A 22693-nucleotide genomic window follows, 5' to 3' on the forward strand; every position below is an offset into this window, starting at 1 on the left:
TACCATCATGGCTTATCTTATTTAAACCTGCTACATACCAAATATCGGATAATAACCTTCCTACTAAGTCAGTTTGGGGGGAGCGATATGTTCTCAAGTCAGCGTGTGTAGGAGGGTTCTCTAGTACAGCGCTCGTGGCTGCTTCTACATCCAGGGAAGGCTTCAGATATTTGACGTTTGCAACTGTAGTCCAGTGTTTCTGCAGGGTAGGAACCAAGCGTCTACTACACTTCTCTCCAACCTGTGCTACAAATGCAAAGCAAACTAAAAAAAATGTAGGTTAATGACTTTTTCTACCACAACTTGCAGCAGGACTCCGCTACCGAGCGCACGGCAATAGCCATTATTAGCATTCTATTAAAGGTGATGAAACCCTTTTGGGTATAGAAATCCTCTGTAGAGGGGAGTTGTATTGTTTATAAACAGGACTCGTTCCCTGAGGAAAACCAGGGTACCTGGGTTGTTTATATCTCAGTAACAGGTTCATGTTTTTAAAGCCAGAAATGGAAGAGTAAAAAAACTCCTCCGACAGATTGTAACGGGTTTGTAGAGTGACACTCTTACTTCACCGTTTTTTTTTTATTTAGTTATTTTTATATACAATAAAGTCTTATTTGCTTTTGCAGCTGCTGCTTGACATTGAGACCGTGTATTGTATACTGTCTTAATCTGTGCAGTGCTGGCATGATTGAGGCATGCTGATGGGTTGTCCTAGCAGCTGGGGGCCTAGTTTTGACCCCCAGATCCACTAGCTTTGTATACATGTTGCTAAAACCGACCTAATAAACCTATTATAAAGATGGGCGCTAAGGCCTCATTCCCATCTCCATCAAGCAGATCTGACGTGCTATTCCGGCAGAGAAAAGCTTGCTAGACTTCGCTGGATCCGGCATTGCCGGATTCTCTAGTTAACAGCTGGATCTTCTGTAATAGGGTCCGGCGGTGATTCGGCCATTTTGTGGCAAAAAAGCCAGGTTTCAGCCAAACAAAACGTGACTGTTTACTGTCCGCCCGATGGCCCTTATTTGTGCCGGATCAGGCAGCCGGGTCTACTTGACGGAGATGTGAACGAGTGCTAAGTTGACAGGCATCTATAAGTATTATTTGAGCAGTTAAGTGATCACATGTCCACTACGGAGACTAAAAAGTTTAATAAAACGTTCAAAAATTGCTCAAATGAAAAGAAAAATATGCACATGATTTGAATTGCCCCTTCTGCATCTATTTGAACTATAAAATGATCATGTCATTTAACCTGAACTGTACACAGGCAAAAATCCTTGAGAATTCCATCCTGCTTCCTAAAAATGTAGGAAAAAGTGATCATAAATACCCTAAAGGCTACATGCACACGACCGTATGTGTTTTGCGGTTAATTAGCCCAATAACCGATCTTACAAATGCAATGCAAGAACGGATCCGTCTCTCTGGATGTCATCCGGAGAAGCAGATCCGTTATATAATTTTTTTTCACATTTTTTACCGGTCTGCACAGGACGGATCCGGCATTGCGGCATCTTTAATTCCGGATCCGGCACTAATACATTTCAATGTAAATTAATGCCAGATCCGGCTTTCTGGCAACTGATCCGGAAATTTCTACTAAGATAATACCGCAGCATGCTGTGGTATTTCCTGCGTCCAAAACGCCATTCAGTGACTGAACTGAAGACATCCTGATGCATCCTGAACGGATTTCTCTCCATTCAGAATGCATGGGGATAAAACTGATTAGAAAAAACGCTAGTGTGAAAGTACCCTAGCCTACTGCAGACTTTGGACTTTTTGACTCTTTACCTCTTAGGGCGCCTTCACACGTGGCAAATTTCTTTGCAGAAATGTCTGCAACTGAAAATCTGTTCCATCCATTTGAACGGGGTTGTTTTGGTGGGAAGCACATGGATTTCAGTAATCTGCACCCAGGAGACATTTTCTGCAACAGAATCTGCAGCATGTGGACCTGTCACCTCTCCTACATGTAATAACACTTCTATTCTTATGGCTCTATGTTGTGCCATTTCTTTATTATTTTTACTAGAACATATGAATAAATTGCTAGCAGTCTGCAGTAAGGGTACAGAGGGGCGGTAACCAGTTGAGCGTGTGTTCCTGATTGGACTCTATCCAATCACTGCTGCCGTTGCTGCAGACTGTGCAGGTACACCCCTTCAACTTGTTACCGCCCCTCTGTACCCTTACTGCAGACTGCTAGCAATTATTCATAACTTCTAGTAGAAATAATAAAGGAATGGTACAACATAGAGCCATAAGAATAGATGCTCCAGAATTGTTATTACGTGGGGAATGCATGAAGCTATTTAAAACGGGCATGTCAGGAGAAGTGACAGGTTCTCTTAAAAAAAAATAAAAAAAGCTGGGTTATCCAGCTTTCAAACACTTTGGGTAGTCCCTTCCATCCCTCCCCACCATTCCTGTGGAGGTAAGCATTCTTACCTGCTCCCCTCCCCTTTGTGCCGGCCCCCTCAATGCTTTGCATTTTGTCATCTTCCGGCATGTCACAGGGTCACATGCTGCTCGGGGTACACGTCACTTCTGCAGCCAGTCATTGGGTGCAGCGGCACATTCCAGAAGTTGACAAATGAGTACCAGAGCACAGTGAATGCGGCAGTGGACTGAAGGAGCCAAAATCGAGAGGCGGGGAACAGGTAAGTACACTTCCCTCCACAGATCCGGTGGGGGGGATGTGCCCAAAAATGTTTGAAAGTTGGACAACCCTTTTAACTTAAGGGAAGTGATCAAACCTGGAGTGTCTAGGAAGCTTAAGGCGCATTTACATGGCCTGACACTTGGCCAGTTTATCCAGAACGAGCGTTCCTTCGAATGGTCATTGAGGACAAACTGGCCATGTAAATGTGCTTCCGATCACGAGCGAAATGCTAGTTCATCGGGTGATCCTGTCGTCCATTGTTTCTGGGCAGCAGATTGTGCGGTCTAAACGGCCTGTACTGCCCAGAAACAATGCAGCTGTATGGGGACGAGGGATCACAATGGCGATTCTCCCCTCCTCATACAGTGAAGGAGATCGCTGCATGTAAATCCAGTGGTCGCCCTCACTGAACGCGCAGCCAACTGTCGGGAAAGAACGATTCCTTCCCGACAATCGGCTGCTCAGTCGGCCCAAACATTCAGCTTTAGACTGACCTAAAGAGCCACTAAAAATGATAATTGGCATGCTAATAAAAAAAAAAAACACTACAGTAAAGACTCAAATAAATATGGGGCAAGGATTGAAAGGGTATTCCCATTTTTGAGATTTATAGCGATCACAAGATATAAAGGGCAGGTAGCAGTGGCTCTCGCCTCGAGTTCCTCACCCTATAGCCAGTTGCATAAAGAAACGAGCAAGGCTTGCTGTGCTTTATCTGTAACTCCCATAGGTTTTGAAGGAGAAAGTGGTGAGGTCTACTAAAGGGTGATGGTCTCACCTGTCCGACATTTTTGGCATATCTTGGAGATTTTGGCTATGCCATAAATACCTCATATGCAGACAGCCCTTTCAGGCGGCATACGTTTATGTAACTGCTTTTATGTGCAATTTAAAAGACACGGAAAACAACGTGTTTGAAGAGGCCTTACAGCAAAAGAAGACGCTTCTGAGGCTTCTGGAAGATGTCTGTCATCCTTTCATGTTAATCTCATTAACACCCTCTATAAAAAGTAGGAAATTGCAGTAAAATGTGGAGAATTCTGAAAATGAGTTTACTAATAAAAGTAAAAAGGTTTGTTAACACTTCACATGCAGGCACCACAATTTTTCTGAAAGTAACAGTTATTTCTATTAATTGTTCTAGTTTATACGCTTGTCAGGGCCGGCTCCAGGTTCATGTGAGCGATAGACGCTGTGGCCCCCCTTGTGGTATTTTGCACAAAGTACTCAGCAATGAAACTGCAGTGGGGGGTCATACTGTATGGAGGGGGCACTGGGGGACAATATACTGTATGGGGGTCACTGGGGGTAATTATACAGAATAGTGGGCACTAGGGGTTAATATAGTCTGTGAGGGGGCCAAAGGGGGTCATTATACTGTACGGGGTGCTACTGGGGTCATTATATTGAATTGGGGGTACTGGGGGTCATTATACTTTATGGGGGGCTCTGGGGTTCATTAAACTGTATAGGGGGACACTGGGGGTCATTATACTGTGTTAAGGGCCCTCACACAGTATAATTACCCCCAGTGGCCCCCTTACACAGTATAATTCCCCCCATGGCCCCCTCGCATATCTATCATTGCTGAAGTGCAGAGAAGCCACAGCTCATCTCCCTATCAACTGCAACCTGAAATCTCCAGATCTGGAAGTGATATAGACCATGCGGATCCGTCTAACAAATGCATTGAAATACCAGATCTGTCTCTCCGGTGTCATCCGGAAAAACATCTCTGGTATATATATATTTTTTTTTTGCATTTTTAAAGGTCTGTGCATGCCCAGAACGGAAAACCCGATCCGTTTTGCCGGAACATTTACCCATCTCCCTCTTGACATTGTACCCATCTCCCTCTCTCATCCAGTGGACATAATACAGCTCCCCTTGGTAGAGACGGTGGTATTGGTGCAGTACGGGGCCCCAGCAGTTACCCTACAGCAGCAAAAATTTGTCACCCTTTTTTTGCACAATTTTACTGCTGTTATGTACCACGTCACAGCTGGCAGCAAACACGTAGCCTTCTGGCGGATTGGCGTTACTTTGGAAGCGCAGCCCCATGTAATTATATAGTTTGTTCCCATTTTGGCCTGCCATGTGTGACTGTACCCTGACTTATTTCACATTCACTTCTCCCCTTCTCTATTTGGTTGCTGTGGACAATGGCTCTACTTTTTCTTTCCACCAGTTTTGATAATTATCCCCCTATACGTCTGCGATTTTCAGGAACTATAATTGGGCTTTGAGCGTTTCTAGTTTTGTACAGTATATCCAGAATATATTGCTGTTAACTCTTATCAAACAGAAATCAAGCTTTTTTTTATCCAGAGGAAGTGACATTATCTGTATCGTGGGGACATCGGGGCGCTTCCTAATTACAATATACATAAACGGACACCTCTGCAAGATAAAAGCAATGTATGTACAAGTGCAAAAAGATAATGGATTTGTTTATAGCTAAAAAACGCTCTTTATGGGAACATATTCCCCATTTCTCCAGTGTGGCCATGTTGGTAAGATCTATATGCATAGGACAAATGGGTTTCCTTCTGGTGTCATGGTTGATTTTTGTATGTTGTCATATGTTGACTGTAACCAGTGCAGACCACTAATCTTCTACCTCCAAAGCATCTTCTGATGTGTCTAATCGTCATTGATTTAAATAGAATCCAGTTATTAGGCATTGCAGCATCTTAATATGTCCAGCTAATCCAATATCAATTGATATGAGAAAAGATCATCTAATCGAATTGCTGGACATTGCAGCATCTTAAGCCTTGTGAACTTGAGTGTTCAGATCTCAGGTGCAAAATACGGATATCTTCCGACGACAAGAGATTGGATTGTGCTAGTGAATGAATATGGGGAACAAAGGAAATACCAGAGCCAAACATGACCCCAAGACAGCAGGCGTGCTGTCCAGGAGTTATGATACTGCCGCAGGCCGACATGGAAATATCAAGTTTAGGTGGGTTAGTAGATGGAAAGACAAGAAGCTCAGTTTTAGATACAGAGAGGCAGCTACTTGGTGTAGTCAGAATAGACACGGTACTAAAAGCCAAATCTACTGATACAGTGCCTTGCAAAAGTATTCCACCCCCCCCCCCCCCTTGACTTTTTTCGTGTTTTTGTTACATTACAGCCTTAAGTTCAATGTTTTGTTAATCTGAATTTTATGTGATGGATCACAACACAATAGTCTATGTTGGTGAAGTGAAATGAGAGAAATATATAAATAAAACTATTGTTTAGAAATAGAAAACAGAAAATTGTCATATGCGTATGTATTCCCCCGTCTTTGTTAGGAAGCCCATAAAAAGCTCTGCTTCAGGAGTCACATAATTGGTGAAATGATGTCCACCTGTGTGCAATCTAAGTGTCCCATGATCTGTCATTATATATACACACCTTTTTTGAAAGGCCCCAAAGGCTGCAACACCTAAGAAAGAGGCATCACTAAGCAAACACTGCCATGAAGACCAAGGAACTCTCCAAACAAGTAAGGGACAATGTTGTTGAGAAGTCAGGGATAGGTTATAAAAAAAATATCCAAATCTTTGATGATCCCCAGGAGCACCATCAAATCGATCATAACCAAATGGAAAGAACATGGCACAACGGCAAACCTGCCAAGAGACTACCGCCCATCAAAACTCATGGACCGTGCAAGGAGGGCATTTATCTGAGAGGCAGCATAGATACCTAAGGTAACCCTGGAGGAGCTGCAGAGTTCCACAGCAGAGACTGGAGTATCTGTACATAGGACGACAATAAGCCGTACGCTCCATAGAGTTGGGCTTTATGGCAGAGAGGCCAGAAGAAAGCCATTACTTTCAGCTAAAAACAAAAGGGCACATTGAGTTTGCAAAAAGGCATGTGGGAGACTCCCAAAATGTATGGAGGAAGGTGCTCTGGTCTGCTGACACTAAAATTTAACTTTTCGGCCATCAAAGAAAACTCTGTCTGGTGCAAACCCAACACCTCACATCACCCAAAGAACACCATTCCCAATAGTGAAACATGGTGGTGGCAGCAGCATGCTGGGGGGATGGGACTGGGAAACTGGTCAGAGTTGAGGGAAAGATGGATGGTGCTAAATACAGGGATATCCTTGAGCAAAAACTGTACCACTCTGTTTATGATTTGAGGCTAGGACGGAGGTCCACCTTCCAGCAGGACAATGAACCCAAACACACTGCTAAAGCAACACTTGAGTGGTTTAAGGGGAAACATGTAAATGTGTTGGGATGGCCTCGTCAAAGCCCAGATCTCAATCCAATAGAAAATCTGTGGTCAGACTTAGATTGCTGTTCACAAGCACAAACCATCCAACTTGAAGGAGCTGGAGTAGTTTTGCAAGGAGGAATGGGCAAAAATCCCAGTGGTAAGATGTGGCAAGCTCACAGACTTATCCAAAGTGACTTGCAGCTGCGATTGCTGCAAAAGGTGGCTTTACAAAGTATTGACTTTTAGGGGATGAATAGTTTTGCACATTGACTTTTTCTGTTATTTTGTCCTATTTGTTTGCTTCGCAATTAAAAAAACATCTTCAAAGTTGTGGGCATTTTCTGTAAATTAAATAATTCAAATCCTCAACCAATCCATGTTCATTCCAGGTTGTGAGGCACCAATATACGAAAAAGTCAAGGTCTGTGAATACTTTTGCAAGGCACTGTAGTCTGTCCAATGGGGGCTGTGTAGAGAGGGAAGAGTGCAGGACCTAGGAATGAACCCTGAGGAACCCCAACATCAAGAGGAAGAGAAGATGATGCACTAAAGCAGCTGATGGGAAGAGAACCAGGAGAGAGCAGTGTTTTTAAGGACAATTGAGTGGAGCAAGGATGAGAAGGAGTTTGTGGTCTCTCTGTTCCAGGAGTTTAAAGAAGGGGAGGTTAGAAACAGGTCAGTAGTTAGCAGCACAGGTCAAGAGATGAGAGAGAACATGTCGAAATGCAGGAGGGAGGAGGATTGAAATTGGTTGGGAAATAGGATTATTTTCTGGCGGATGTTACCTATTTTGTCTCTGAAGTAAATAGCTGTGTCATCAGCGCAGAGGACAGTGATGGGTACATGAACTTTAACGCTTAAAAGGGAATGAACAGTGTCGGAGTCGTTTTGGGTTATTTAAAAGTGAGGAGATGAGAGAGGGAAGTACTTCTCTTTGACAAAGGGCTGATTTGTAGGTTTTAAGCATAACTTTATAATGTAGGAAGTCTGCTGAGATTTGTGATTTTCTCCATAAGCGTTTTGCACATCTGGAGCACTGCTGGAGAAAACGTGTTTCAGGTGTGTGCCGGGGTTGCCGTGTTCTTTGTCGGGAGGTTCAGATTGATATTGTAGAGTCTTCATCACGGGTAGTTTTGAAGTTATGGTTGTAAAGATTGGTAGCCAGGTCTGGACAGGAGAGGGAAGAGATTAGGGTAAGAGCTAACTGTAAGGTGTCAATGAGTTGCTGGCAGTTAATGGTGTGTAGGTTTCTATAAGTGTGAGAAGAGTGAGAGGTCTTAATAGTCAAGGAAAGAAGATTATGGTCAGAAAGTGGGAAGGATGAGTTAATGAAGCTTAAGACTGAGCAGTGACGGAAGAAGACTAGATCAAGTGTATTGCCCTCTTCGAGCGTGGCCAAGAGAGGAGAAGAGAGGAGGTTATAGAAAGAAAGTGAGAGGCTGATGGGGAGATAGGATCATCAATGGGGATATTAAAATCAACCATAATAAGAGTTGGTGATTTAGAATATAGGAAATGAGGAAGCCAGGCAGCAAAATAATCCAGGAATTGGTGGGGGAGCCTGGGGGACAATAGACAACAGCAATCAGCGATCATCTTGCAGTCTAATACTGCTGCTGATTGCCCGATGAAACGCTCATTCATTGGGCAATTCTGAAAAATCAGCAATTGCCGACTGCAGATCTTGCTGTCTAATAGCGATCTGCCGCTGGCAAACCACTAGACTGTATGGGGATGAGCGATGGCTCTTCCCCATGCTGTGGAGGAAATCGCTGCTTGTAACAGCAGCTGTCTCCTCCGCTAGCTAGTTAGCGATTGCGAGAAGGAATGCTTCCCTCACGACAATTGCTTGCTGATCTGCCAGTCTAATACAGGCTTTAGCTTTGTTCATGTGAACGCTTGTAGCGATTATCAGCCAGTGTAATACTGGATGGGTAATAAAGTCACTACAGATCACAAGCTTTACAGCAGTCGCACAAATGACATCATCAACTGGGAGAACATCTATAGGACTGGGCACAATTATATAAATCTTGCAGAAAACAGTATGCATGAATTAATATGCAGGGCATATACCAGGCAAGATGGAAGCTGCACAGTTGTACTTGGGGAAAGCTGGGTGGAGCAGTTTTTGTCCAAATGCAATGCCGACATACTAGGCAAGATGGGAGCTGCTGGTAGCTTCAGGTCGGTGTGAAGATTGCATACTATGTAACCCCCTAACTGTTTTGCCCCAGTCCAGCTCCAGCAGTGGGGAGAGTAGCTAACTGGAGGGGGAAGTGCTGCTTTAGATGCTGATGTCTTCTGAATGGTAGCAGCTAGAAACATGCGCTGACAGTCCACGCTTTCATACAAGACCAAAATGACTGCTAAAATCCAAGCAACAGAGGATAAATCACTGTTAGAAATTGAATCGGAAATAATTGAGGGTAAAACCAGTTTTTACTTTCACTTTCAGCTGCATTCACAGCATCCCGATTTCTATCAGTGATATCCTCCCATGTACTGACATATTGCTGTCATTCTGGTATTGTCTGAAAGCCTGGACTGTCGGATAGCAGCATCTAAAGCAGCACTCAATCTCGTGAACTGTTCAGGCTTTCAGACAATACCAGAATGACAGCAACATGTCAGTACATGGGAGGATATCACTGATAGAAAGCAGGATGCTGTAAATGCACCTTAAAGTAAAAACTGGTTTTACCCTCAATTATTCCCGACTCTACAGTGATTTCTCCTCTGTTGCTTGGACTTTAGCTGTCATTTTGGTCTTGTATGAAAGCGTGGACTGTCAGCGCATGTTTATAGCTTCTACCATTTAGGAGATAGCAGCATCTAAAGCAGCCCTCCCTCCTCCAGTTAACTACTTTTCCCACGGCCCGAACTGGACTCCAGCAAAACAGTTGGGTGGTTAAGGTGCCCATATGTCTTCAGTAATTGGTACCTGATGCTCCTCACCCTTCTACAGAATATGTGACCCTCAGTGATCCCCAAAATGTGTTCTTGAGTCATCTATTAGAATGGACCAGTGATGGACCATCTATTAGAATGGACCAGCCATTTTTATATTGACCTATCCTCCGGATCCATCAACAGGATCCATGCATTTCCACCTCATTAAACATGGCTGCTTTCCAGGGATTATGACCACCCTGAAATCCAGCAGCAGTGGACGTGCTTGTAGACTATAAGAAAAAGTGCCTGCCTCTCTGGTGGCCTGGATCTTGGGAGTGCCCATAGTTCAACGCTTTTTCCTATAATGTACAAGCCCGACCACCGCTTCTGGATTACCATGGAAACGAGCAGCGTATAATGTAATGTGATGGAAAAATGAATCAAGCCAGCAAAGGAGGCAATATGTACAATCACAATACATCAATAAATGCCTTGTAGTCACTTTTTCTACATAATAAATGCCATTTGCAGAAGTGAGACAAACGGGCAGCACAGTGGCTCAGTGGTTAGCACTGGTGCTAGGTTCGAATCCGACCAAGGTCAACATCTGCATGGCGTTTGTATGTTCTCCCCGTGTTTGTGTGGGTTTCCTCCGGGTACCCTGGTTTCCTCCCACTCTCCAAAGACATACTGATAGATTGTGAGCCCCATTTGGGACATTTGGATGCTATTGTATGTAAAGCGCTGCGGAATATAAAAAATAAATAAATACTCCTTTAAATCAATAAAGTCCAATCAGTAATAACTTATTATCCAGGTAATACTGCACTGCACTTCCCCCTGCTAACAGATGACCACTACTTTCACACCTGCGTTAGGTGCAGATCCGCACCTATAATGCAAACGCTTGTATCCGTTCAGAACAGATCCGTTTGCATTAACATGAACAAAAAAATAATATATATATTTTTTTTTGTTCATGATGCCAACAGATCCGTTTTTACTTGCACTGAAAGTCAATGAGAGGTGGATCCGTTTTCAATTGCACCATATTGTGTCAGTGAAAACGGATCCTTCTGTTTTGACTTACATTGTAAGTCAGGACGGATCCGTTTGGCTCCGCATCGTCAGGCGGACATGAAAAGGCTCCAAGCAGCGTTTTGGTGTCCGCCTCCAGAGCGGAATAGAGGCGGAACGGAGGCAAACTGATGCATTATGAACGGATCCTTATCCATTCAGAATGCATTGGGGCTAAACTGATCCGTTTTGGGCCGCTTGTGAGAGCCCTGAACGGATCTCACAAGCGGACCCAGAAACGCCAGTGTGAAAGTAGCCTAAGATGAGGGAAGGTAGGCGGAGCGAAAACATCTCTGGTGCTCCTATGTGGCGGACAAGCGCAGGACCCAAAATCCGGAGCTTTATCAGAACTGGTGTAGAGGAAAACTGACTTATTTGCCCATAGCAACCAATCCGATTCCACGTTTCATTTTTCAGAGCTCCATTGGTAGAAATGAGCAACCAAGCCAGTTTTGATAAGTCTCCCCATAATGGCGAGAGGAACAGACCATACCTAATGCTAAACCACCCATGGTGGTACTCCGCCATTCTGTCAGTCACATAGAAGTGAACCAGCATGTGTATCACCGCTCCAAATGGTGTACTCGGGGACACCTGTCGCCAGGATCGGGGAGTCTGACCACTGGCCACACAGATCCGTAAAAATACCGATGTATGCGTGGGCCCCATAGAAATGAATGGGTCAGTGCGCAATCCACAATTAATATGGATAGCACATGGATGAAAAATACGGTTGTGTGCATGAGAACCAAGTTTAAGGATTTGGGGCATTTTACAGAGAGATGCATCTCCTTTGGTTCTGCATTCAGTGGAGACCCCACGTCGGTGACCCTCACCGATGGCATTTTCTGTAGCGTCTCAGGATTTTAATATCCAGTGAAACAGACTGAGAAAAATAAAAATTGTTGCTCACTCCATTGCCGACGCTGAGATATCTGATCAGATGTTCATGAGAGACCATACGGTCAATTCCTTTTTTTAATTTCAATGGTCAGTGATTCTTCAAAATACATTTTATTAGATTTATTTCCTGAAAGTGGATTCCCCATGTGAGGCGACTTGTAGAACCGCTCGTGTAGCCAGGTCCCCACGTCGCAGCCCACCTCCCCGTTCTCAGCTGCTGTTCACCAGGGCGCTAATGGTTCACGTTTCCTGGGCTCCCGCTGGGTGCAAGGAGCAGCTTGTCACACATTTTGGCTTTTTCTTTGTGTGCGATTACAGTTATGTCATTAGCGTTGTCTGTAGCTAAAAACTTTACTCGTATAAAAATAATTGGGTCCATACATAACAGGTTAATTGGCGCTAGTTATATCCTGCACACCCATTAGGATTATTAGCACATTTATTAATATTATTTCTTCTCTTCTTTTCCCAGATGCGCTTTGTCAGGAATGTAAGCTCATGGAGAGAAATGAAGCCTGGCTTCTACCACGGCCATATTTCCTATTTGGACTTTGCGAAGTAGGTTTACAATTATTTTCCTTCAATTCCTCCTCCTTTTTTTTTTCACCCTCCTTATCCTGGCATGGTAGATTTCTACCACATCTGAGAATTACGATTGTGCAGTCGTAAGCTAATCTTTTGTTACTTCATGGGGGCTGCAACGCATTGCAGAATAATTCGGGAAGGCTACGCATTGACATTGTAGAGCAGCGCCCTCTAGTGTGAACTCTGGTTAAGGGAGGTTAATAAAATAATTCAAGACATTGCCTTGCTTTTACATGTACATCTTCATTGCAATATGGCTTGAGTTTATTATTTTTAATTCTATTTTATTTTTATTTATTTTTTAAACTATTTTACAGCTATTTTAATTAAAACATCCCTGGCGTTAAATCAAAAAATGTTTTTTAAATGTTCATGTATATTTTATCATTTTTTCCTTTCATACTGATATTTACTATTACAGATTCGGAGTCAAGAAGAAGCCTATTTATATAAATGTTATTAGGGATCCCATAGAGAGGCTTGTTTCTTACTACTACTTCCTTCGATTTGGTGATGACTACAGACCAGGGCTGCGCCGGAGGAAGCAAGGAGATAAAAAGGTACAAGACGGACGTGCGGATAAGATATTGACTGCTGAACAGCACGCTGCATGCCGTCTGGATAGCTGATACAGATACTATATTTTGGGGATCACAACCTTTTACCATGCATGAAGTCAGTGGTGTTCAATGGAAGCATTTGACGTATGTGTCGGGGGCTTTCCTGGCAAATATGGCAATCCTAGATCAGAAACGTGATCTGAACGTAGCCTAAAGGGACACAGGAATGTCTAAACAGTCCCACCAATCGGCTATAAAGCAAATGCTCATGTGTCGGCTGATCGCCTCTTTTATGCAAGCATACAAATGCTCGCTGGTTGGCGTCACATCTCCCTGTGCAATCAGAAAGTGTGCTTCTAACGTAATGGAAAGTGTGTGGGGGTATGAACGATTGTAGTAACGAGCATTCATCACCCATGCATTTTCTTTTGACATGTGTAAAGGCTCTTTAAATAGGTTCTCCCGGAATAATTTAAAATGGCCACCTGTCCTAGAATGTGAGCAGGACTAGTTGCCTCCACTTCCAGAGCCGCCTAGGGGGTTGAGGGTTAGGGTCTCACTACACCCTGGAACTTGCATATACTGCATACAGGTGAGCGTTCCTGTCGGGCTGCTCAGCCATGATGGCATATCCTCGACAGGATCCTTACCATGTAGTGTAGAGCAGTGCAATGTGTAGTGAGGCCCCTCACTCTCACCCCCAGATAGCTCTGCAAGGTGGACACAAACAGTCCTTCCCACATTCTAGGACAGGTTGCTTGCAGCCATTTAAAATCATTCCTGGAGTACCCCTTTAAATGAGACACTCTACATTATAAATCGGTATAATACCGTGCGCTCCTGCCAACCGAACAGTGTACATACCGGGGAATCGCACTCACACATGCAGCATGATTTCCTTAGGCCCCTTTCAGACGAGCAAGTGTCACACTCAGGACTCGCAGCATTAGCATTCTACAGATCCTGTCCTGACCTCCCAGCACTGCCGGGCTCACATAGCATTATATTGATTTATGATGGTATGGTGTGGGGAATGTTTTCTTTGCACACCCTGGGTCCTCTGATACCTTTTGGATGGATGTATGGACAGTAGAGCTTACCAAAGCATTGTGGCCGACCAAGCTCATCCCTTCGTTGCAGCTGTTTACTCTATGGTAGGACACTTTCAGCAGGTCACAACCATCCACACATAGTCATGGATTGGTTCCAGGAACATGGCAGCAAGTCTTCCTGGCCTTCACAGTTCCCAGATCTTAATCCTCTAGTATAGAGCATCTCTTGGACAAAGTAGAACGGGCTGTTCAGAACATGTCAGTACCTCCACCGAATTTGTGGCAACTACTAGAAGCTTTCCTGACCACAGGTGCCAGTATTCCTGCAGAACGATTTCAACACCTAGTGGAATCTCTGCTACCATGAATTGCTGTGGTTCTGAAGGCCAGAAGAGGTCCAACACACTACTAGATTGGGGTCTCTACTAAACGGCCATTCATTGTGTATGTGTCAAATTATGTAGCAGCAACCTAGAGAAACATTATGTGATATTCTCATTTAACCCTTTTCCCACCAGAGAAATAATTGATATACACTTGGAAGACTTCTCTCAATTTTTGGATAATGTGTGTGTGTGTGTGTAGTACATTTGGCTTGAATTTACTTCTCCCATTACATCTTTATCTTCAGACCTTTGATGAATGTGTAGCAGCTGGAGGATCTGACTGCGCTCCAGAGAAACTTTGGCTCCAGATCCCGTTCTTTTGCGGCCACAGCTCTGAATGCTGGTAAGGAAACAAAACTGTCTCACCTTCTTAATGAAGAGCCTTCGCGCTGTAATCTGTACTTAACCAACCTGAATTGGTACTGCAGGGCCGCACGATAAGGAAGCAGCTGGGCGCAGTTCAATTCTTTGCAGTTTAATTGACATTTTAGGGACTTTTTAAATGATGGAAGAGGAATCTGTAGGTTATCGAGGTCTGAAAGTGTTCAGGGCTGCAGTGAAATGTGAATGAAATCCTGCCGTTCACATTAGATGAACATCAACAACTGCTGATTCCATCAGAAATGACCAGCAGCCTAGGGTCAGCCCGGAGGAGTCGTGCTGTATATTATTACATGTGCGGCCTTTTATTCTTTTGGTAGATGAGCGCTGCCAGGTGTCTGAAAGCTGCTCATCTCCCCCTCTTAGGGCTCATGCACACAAATGTGTTTTTGGTCCACATCTTTTGCTGGTCGGGTGCGGACCCATTTACTTCAATGGTGCTGCAAACTATGCGGACATCACACCCGTGTGCCGTCTGCATTGGTATGTCCGTCCCCGCCGAATAAATAGAATATATCCTATTTTTGTCCTTTTTACGGAAAAGAATAGGACAGTTCTATAGAGGGCAGACGATCTGTTCCATAAAATGCGGAACACACACAACCGGTATTTGTGTTTGGCAGACCACAAAAACTGCTACGGCCGTGTGCGTGAGCCCTTATTGACGTTGGAAGAGATCGCTGCTGGCTAGTCTAGTGTGTATGGCTGCCAGCACACAGCCCTGTTTTATACCGTTAAGTGGTCAGCGTTCAGTGATTTCCATCAGTGATTGTGAGCCAAAACCAGGTGCAGGTCTTTCCATTATACCTGATCTCTGTGGAGGCTTCACTGCTGGTTTTGGCTCACAATCACTGATGGAAGTCACTGACACTGTGAAAGTGACCTTAAAGGGGTATTCCGGTTAGGGCTTATTCACACGACTGTGTGAAGCCTGTGCTGTGGACCGCAAATTGCTTGCCTTTAAGCAGGGGCACCTGCCGTGTGGCAACCGCATAGGGGTCGCAGCCCCATTCACTTGAATGGGTCCGCGGTCCCTCCGTTCGGCAAAAGGATAGAGCAAGCTCTATCTTTTTGCGGTGCGTAAGCACGGAACAGAACCTCAGAAAGCACACCTCAGACATACGGACACGGAATGCACATGGAGTAATTTCAGCTTTTTCCAAGCCCCATTAAAATGAATGGTTCTGCATACGGACCTGTTATAAAAATAAAATAAAAAAACAGAACGGAAACAGAAGAATATGTTTGTGTGCATGAGCCCTTAGATCGGTGAGGTTCCTACTGCTGACCCCAACTGTTTACGTGAACGGTGGGCCTCGTACCCCTTGGAGAAATGAATGGAGCAGCCAGTCAGACATGCGCTCTCGCTAGTTATTGCATATTACTCTCCAGCAGGAACTTATGTCTAGGACGTTAATGAATATTTCACAGCATTTTTGTGTCCATGTATTTTAATATTTTTTTATGTTAATTTCTCTTGTCATTTACACACCAACAAAGCCCAGACAATAAGAGCAGATGGTGGTAGTTTACAGCTCCCATTAACGGGGGCACCCTTCTTTTACAGCACGTCTTAATTAAATTCCCAGGAACCTTTGTTCACCCAACTACGCTATTGCCTCTGTATCATCACCTGAGCCTAGTGATGTGATGCACAGTCTGGTGTTCGGAGGAGCCTTGTGAACCACGAGGTGCGCGTCCTGAGTGTAGGCAAAATAATACATCTCTGAACGCCTAAGTCTAGGAAAACTATGACAAATCTTGCCAAAATCAAGAAGAAACAAGCGTCGGTACCTCTTCAGTACTTGTGGTCAGAGTCCCATTCAAGCCACCTGGAGGTGCTCAATGTAAACTAGACATCCAATAAATAATTCAAGATAAGAAGAAAATGACCTGGCCCTCACCGTAACGTGGAATTTCCTTTATTTCAAAAAATGCATTTGCAGAACAATATAATATCAGGTGAGAAAGGCAGCCTATGGCCGTCGTACAAGCACTTTCTGTATGCCTCACAGGAGCTAGTGCATGCTCCCTGAACCCTGACCACCGCACAACTTGTGTGGTGGTCAGGGATTAGGGCGCATGCACTAGCTCCCATGAGGCCTGCCAAAAGCGTCCAAGATCTTGACTGAACGTGCAGTCTTCTGTAAATCCAGATTGTAGTCACAATTAAAGAAAGCCTCGCTTCCTGAGGCAAAGATGGCGTTCCTTGCCTGGAGAAGAAACCACGAGTTCCTTCTAATTCATCTGTGGTTCTAGGGCATTATTGAAAGGGGTAATTCCATCTTCACAGGAAGTACCATAAATGCCTGATAAAGGTGGGGCACCGTCTGACGTCCAAAATGGGCCCCCATTTTGTGACAGCTATAAATGTAGAGGTGGGTGCCCATTGCGTTTACTTCTATGGGAGTTCTGGAAATAGAGTAGGCACCTTCAGCTCTCCATTCATAGTGGCTGCGAGACGGGACCCTGTTGTCAGAGGTGGGACCTGCATCTATTAGACGTATATGGACATTAATGTAGAGAAGTGAATACCCCTTTTAATATTGGGAGTTAAAGGGGTTGTCCCATCTCTGATTCCTCACCTTCTTTCCTCTGCCGCAGCTTACTGCTTCCTGTGCCTTGTGTGGGCAATACCTTCCATTTTGATTGACGGTTCCTCTGACATCACTTGCCTGTACGAGCGCGCACCTGATGCAGCTAACACTGTAGGTGCCAAGTCTGTCAGCTGCTTGCACCCTGCATTGCTTTACCAAACAGCTCCTTGGCTACTGCAGATGCTACTTATGCACAAATATGTGCACTGCCGTGGTCCCAGCCAGTGCAGACAAAAACAAGGAAGCAAAGACACTGCGCAAGCGCAGCCTCTGCTGCAGTATTCCTGAGTTGGCCGTAATCCCTGGCAACAAGCAATAAACAGAGGGGGGGGGGGGAGAATTAGGAATAGGGAGAGGAGGAGGCCATAGCGAAAATAACATGGATAGGGTAAGTTTAATTTTGGGCTAAAAGGCGCAGAATGAAAGCAACTTTACAAATGGCAAAACCCGTTTGAAGGTCTTGTCGCTCAAAGTGAAAACAATATCTGCAGTAATGGACACCATCATTTGTACTATATCAGTGCAGACACGCTGCTCTCCAGTGTAACGTTCACCCTTTTTGTCTTTTTTTTTTTTTTCCCTCACCCTTTTGCAACTGTGGCCTCTTCAGTTTCTAGGAGTGGGCAGCAGCATGTGCCACGTGACAATCACATCAAGCACCTTAGTCTCTCTGGAGTGCATTGCAGTCAGCTTTTATTAACCCCTTCTGACCTTCTCCCTCGCCTAGAAAACAGTTCCTAGCAGAAATTCCAACGATTTCATTAATCAATAGCACTGACATGTAATGCCCCCCTGCCTAGAAGAAGGTATAGCTATATACTTCTATGACTTAAGAAGTAGGGATGAGTGAATGGCAGGTGTCTGGGCTGCTTCTCTAGGAGATCACTATACAAGTGCTAAGAAGGGAGCAGGGAAGTAGTCCACCGCTGAATGTAGGAGAAGGTGGACAAGAAGGGTAAACAGCAGGAGGCGCTAACCGAAGAAAATGTAATGTACATAAAAAGACTACGTATAAATATAAAATATTTTTATTGTGCGTATATTTCAATAATAATAAAAAATGCCCTATTCCTTGCATAGTGATGCTTTTTGTGGCATAAGGGTACTTTCACACTAGTGTTTTTCTTTTGCGGTATTGTTCCGTCACAGGGGCTCAATACTGGAAAAAAGTGATCAGTTTTATCCCCATGAATTCTGAATGGAGAGCAATCCGTTTAGTCCAGGGATCAGCAACCTTCGGCACTCCAGCTGTTGTGAAACTACAATTCCCAGCATGCTTCATTCATTTCTATGAGAGTTCTTAGAAGAGCAGAACAAGTATGCATGCTGGGAGTTGTAGTTTCACAACAGCTGGAGTGCCGGAGGTTGCCTACCCCTAGTTTAGTCCCTCTTACCTTTTTTGGCCGGAGTAAATACCGCAGCATGCTGCATTTTTCTCTCCGGCCAAAAATCCTGAACACTCGCCGGAATGCGGGATCCGTTCTTGAGGGTCCGCACATGCGCAGACTGATCCGGTAATTCAACGCATTTGTCAGACTGATCTGGATCCGTCTGACAAATGCCATCCGTTTGCATCCAGATTGCCAGATCCGGCAGGCAGTTCCAGCGACGGAACTGCCTGACGGAATCCACTGACGCAAGTGTGAAAGTACCTTATTTTTTTTTTTATATATATTTTTTTTTCATCCCTTGGCGCGCTTCATAATGTTGCTGTGCCTAAAGGCTTCATGATGTCCACTTAAGTCAGGAGCATTGTACTATCACAGAAGCTGCCATCAGCACGGGAGCCTTAATGTGATTGACATCCGTATATATTGATTTTCTGTGTGATTGATTGTATAAGGGTATTTCCCTATTCCAATCAGCAAATACTCTCAAGAGTTCCTGTTTTCTGTATTGCACTTGTGATATCATTGTTAGCGCCTCAGAGTGGGGCACAGGCACCCTCTCCATGGAATATCCTCAAATCCTGACCTTTTAAACAGCATCTGTCAGCAGTTTTGTTCCTATGACACCGGCTGACCTGTTACATGTGCGCTTGGCAGCTGAAGACATCTGTGTTGGCCCCATGTTCATATGTGCCCGCTTTGCTGAGAAACATGTTTTCATGTATGCAAATGAGCCTCTGGGAGCAACGGGGGCGTTGCTGTTATACCTGAAGGCTCTGCTCTCTCTGCAACTGCTGCGCCATCTGCACGTTGATAGGGACAGGTAGCGAAAATGTGATCATGCCTGTTTGGCCCTGTCCAACTGCAGAGGGTGTTTCAGTTGCAGAGAGAGCAGAGCCTCTAGGAGTAATGGTAACGCCCCCGTTGCTCCTAGTGGCTCATTTGCATATAATAAAACATCATGTTTCTCAGCAATGCGGGCACATGTGAACATGGGACCAACACAGATGCCTTCAGCTGCCAAGCGCACATGTAACAGGTCAGCCGGTGTCATAGGTACAAATCTGCTGACAGATGCCCTTTAACAGTATTTGAGAATTAGAAGTGAAATGCGCTGCCGTACGGCATACGGTGTTCACACATCCAGTTTATTTGTACGCTCACGCGCTTGTGTAGGAAGACGATTGGTATCGGATTAGCATACTGTTTATGTATCGCTAAGCAACCATAAAGAGACAAGTGCAATACTAAAACATTGTTTCAATTAAAATGGCTACAATACTCAGCGGCAGGATGCTGGGAACCAGTTGTGATGAATTAGAAAGCAGATAAGCCAGCCCTATTATCAGGGTAATTTGCGCTCCATTGTCTGCGGAGACTACACACAGCTGTGCGCGCACTATTTTTCCGACACAATTTCCAATATGCTGGTTTATTTTAATGGGTTGTTTGAACTAAAGGAAATGAATATTCTCGCCCAAGGATAGAGGGTTCACACTGTGAATTCAGATTGGCTTACTGTACCTGCTCCAAAAGCCCAATTTTCACATATTTCAGAATATTATATTTTTGTTTTTCGGCTATGAAAGCATAAAGGATTCGCTTTCTTTCGGTCATACTTCATATATATAATTTTTTTTTAAAGTCTGTGTTGGTTTCAGTTTCAAAAACCTTAGGGAGTTTTATTAAAATTAGAATTGCAGACTGATGCGCACCGAACGTATTGAAAAGGTTCTCCAGAATTTTCATGTTGATGGCCTATCCTCAGGAGAGGTCGTCAATATGAGAACGGCAGAGGTCTGACTGACCAGCTGTTTGAGAAAGCCGCAACGCTCACCGGAGCTCCTCCCATCCATTTAATAGCGGCTGTGCTTGGTATCACAGTTTAGTGCCAGTCACTTGAATTGGACTGAACTGCTCCTAGGTTATGTGACCGATGAGCGGCCTAATAAGCACTCGCTGAGCACCACGGGGGTGCTGTTAGACCTCTGCTGTTCTCATATTGATGACCTATCCCAAAGATAGTCTATTAATATGAAAACCCTTTTTAAGAGACACATGTTCTGATTTGATATCCCCATAAATGTAACAAGGTTAGACTATGTTCACACTGGTGATAAAGGATCCAAGGCCCAAAGCAGACATGTCCGATTAGACAGGAAGACTACTTCCGCATGAAACGATTAATATATATATTATACACTCGCCTAAAGAATTATTAGGAACACCTGTTCTATTTCTCATTAATGCGATTATCTAGTCAACCAATCACATGGCAGTTGCTTCAGTGCATGTAGGGTTGTGGTCCTGGTCAAGACAATCTCCTGAACTCCAAACTGAATGTAAGAATGAGAAAGAAAGGTGGGCTACAACAGCAGAAGACCCCACCGGGTACCACTCATCTCCACTACAAATAGGAAAAAGAGGCTACAATTTGCACGAGCTCCACAAAATTGGACTGTTGAAGACTGGAAAAATGTTGCCTGGTCTGATGAGTCTCGATTTCTGTTGAGACATTCAAATGGTAGAGTCCGAATTTGGCGTAAACAGAATGAGAACATGTATCCATCATGCCTTGTTACCACTGTGCAGGCTGGTGGTGGTGGTGTAATGGTGTGGGGGATGTTTTCTGGGCACACTTTAGGCCCCTTTGTGCCAATTGGCCACCGTTTAAATGCCATGGGCTACCTGAGCATTGTTTCTGACCATGACCACCATGTACCCGTCCTCTGATGGCTACTTCCAGCAGGATAATGCACCATGTCACAAAGCTCGAATCATTTCAAATTGGTTTCTTGAACATGACAATGAGTTCACGGTACTAAAATGGCCCCCCACAGTCACCAGATCTCAACCCAATAGAGCATCTTTGGCATGTGGTGGAACGGGAGCTTCGTGCCCTGGATGTGCATCCCTCAAATCTCCATCAACTGCAAGATGCTATCCTATCAATATGGGCCAGCATTTCTAAAGAATGCTATCAGCACCTTGTTGAATTAATGCCACGTAGAATTAAGGCAGTTCTGAAGGCAAAAGGGGGTCCAACACCGTATTAGTATGGTGTTCCTAATAATTCTTTAGGTGAGTGTGTATGTATGTATGTATATGTGTGTGTGTGTGTATGTATGTATGTGTGTATATATATATATATATATATATATATATATATATATATATTAGACTTGAGCATCTGCCTATTTCTCTCAAATTGTGACATTTTTAACGGCAATAGCACTAAAAAAAAAAATATTTAACTGGAGTGCGTAATTTAGGCCAACCCTACAAGACGACACTTGCAACTTTTGAAGCTCATTTGCGACTTTTGAAGCATATTAGTGACATTTCCAGTTGAATATTGCGACTTTTGTCTCAGGACGTAAAGTTATGTGTAAAGATGAAAAAGTTTGTCAGAATGCGGAGAGGCGTCAAGAAGGGAGTCTTTATAAAGTGTTTTTTTCTGGGTGTTTAATATTGATGAACTCTCCTTACAATAGGTAATCTATATGAGATCGGCGGGGGTCCGACACCTAGCGCTCCCGGCAAGCAGCTGTTTGAGGAGCCAGTCCATTGGATAGCAGCTGTGCTTTGTCTTGCAGCTGAGCCCCATTTACTTGAATGGGACTGAGCGCCTGAGCCATGTGACTGCTGAATGGGACATCACTGTCCTACGAAAAGTGCCGCCGCGGCAGAGTTGCCGGGAATCGGACCCCCACCGATCTGATATTGATGATCCATCTTGAGGATGAGCATTCAGTATTCGGACGGCCCCTTTAAGCCATGCATACTGAAGTAAGAGTCTGAATTCCGTTGAAACCCTTAATTGCCCCCCTGATCGATGCATCATTACATCAGAGTTGAATGTAACACTTGAATTAATCAACGTGAGGCTGAACAAGATGAGGTCCTATTTTTTCATGAGCTGGGAATTTACTAATTAGCTGAAACTCGCAGTAAACAGACAGCGGGATATTGAG

At 44.2% G+C, this 22693-nt stretch overlaps 1 protein-coding gene across 1 annotated transcript in view; it reads left to right on the forward strand.

The window, feature by feature from the left end:
- The window catches only part of HS2ST1 (heparan sulfate 2-O-sulfotransferase 1), a 115450-nt gene that overhangs the window by 87070 nt on the left and 5687 nt on the right, over positions 1-22693 (forward strand). Inside the window, exons 3-5 of the mRNA XM_044301794.1 lie at positions 12243-12328; positions 12777-12915; positions 14599-14696. Coding sequence (XP_044157729.1) covers positions 12243-12328; positions 12777-12915; positions 14599-14696 — 323 coding nt within the window. The remainder of the gene's footprint in view (positions 1-12242; positions 12329-12776; positions 12916-14598; positions 14697-22693) is intronic.

The sequence above is a fragment of the Bufo gargarizans genome, chromosome 7 (assembly GCF_014858855.1).
Source record: "Bufo gargarizans isolate SCDJY-AF-19 chromosome 7, ASM1485885v1, whole genome shotgun sequence".
Taxonomy (NCBI): domain Eukaryota; kingdom Metazoa; phylum Chordata; class Amphibia; order Anura; family Bufonidae; genus Bufo; species Bufo gargarizans.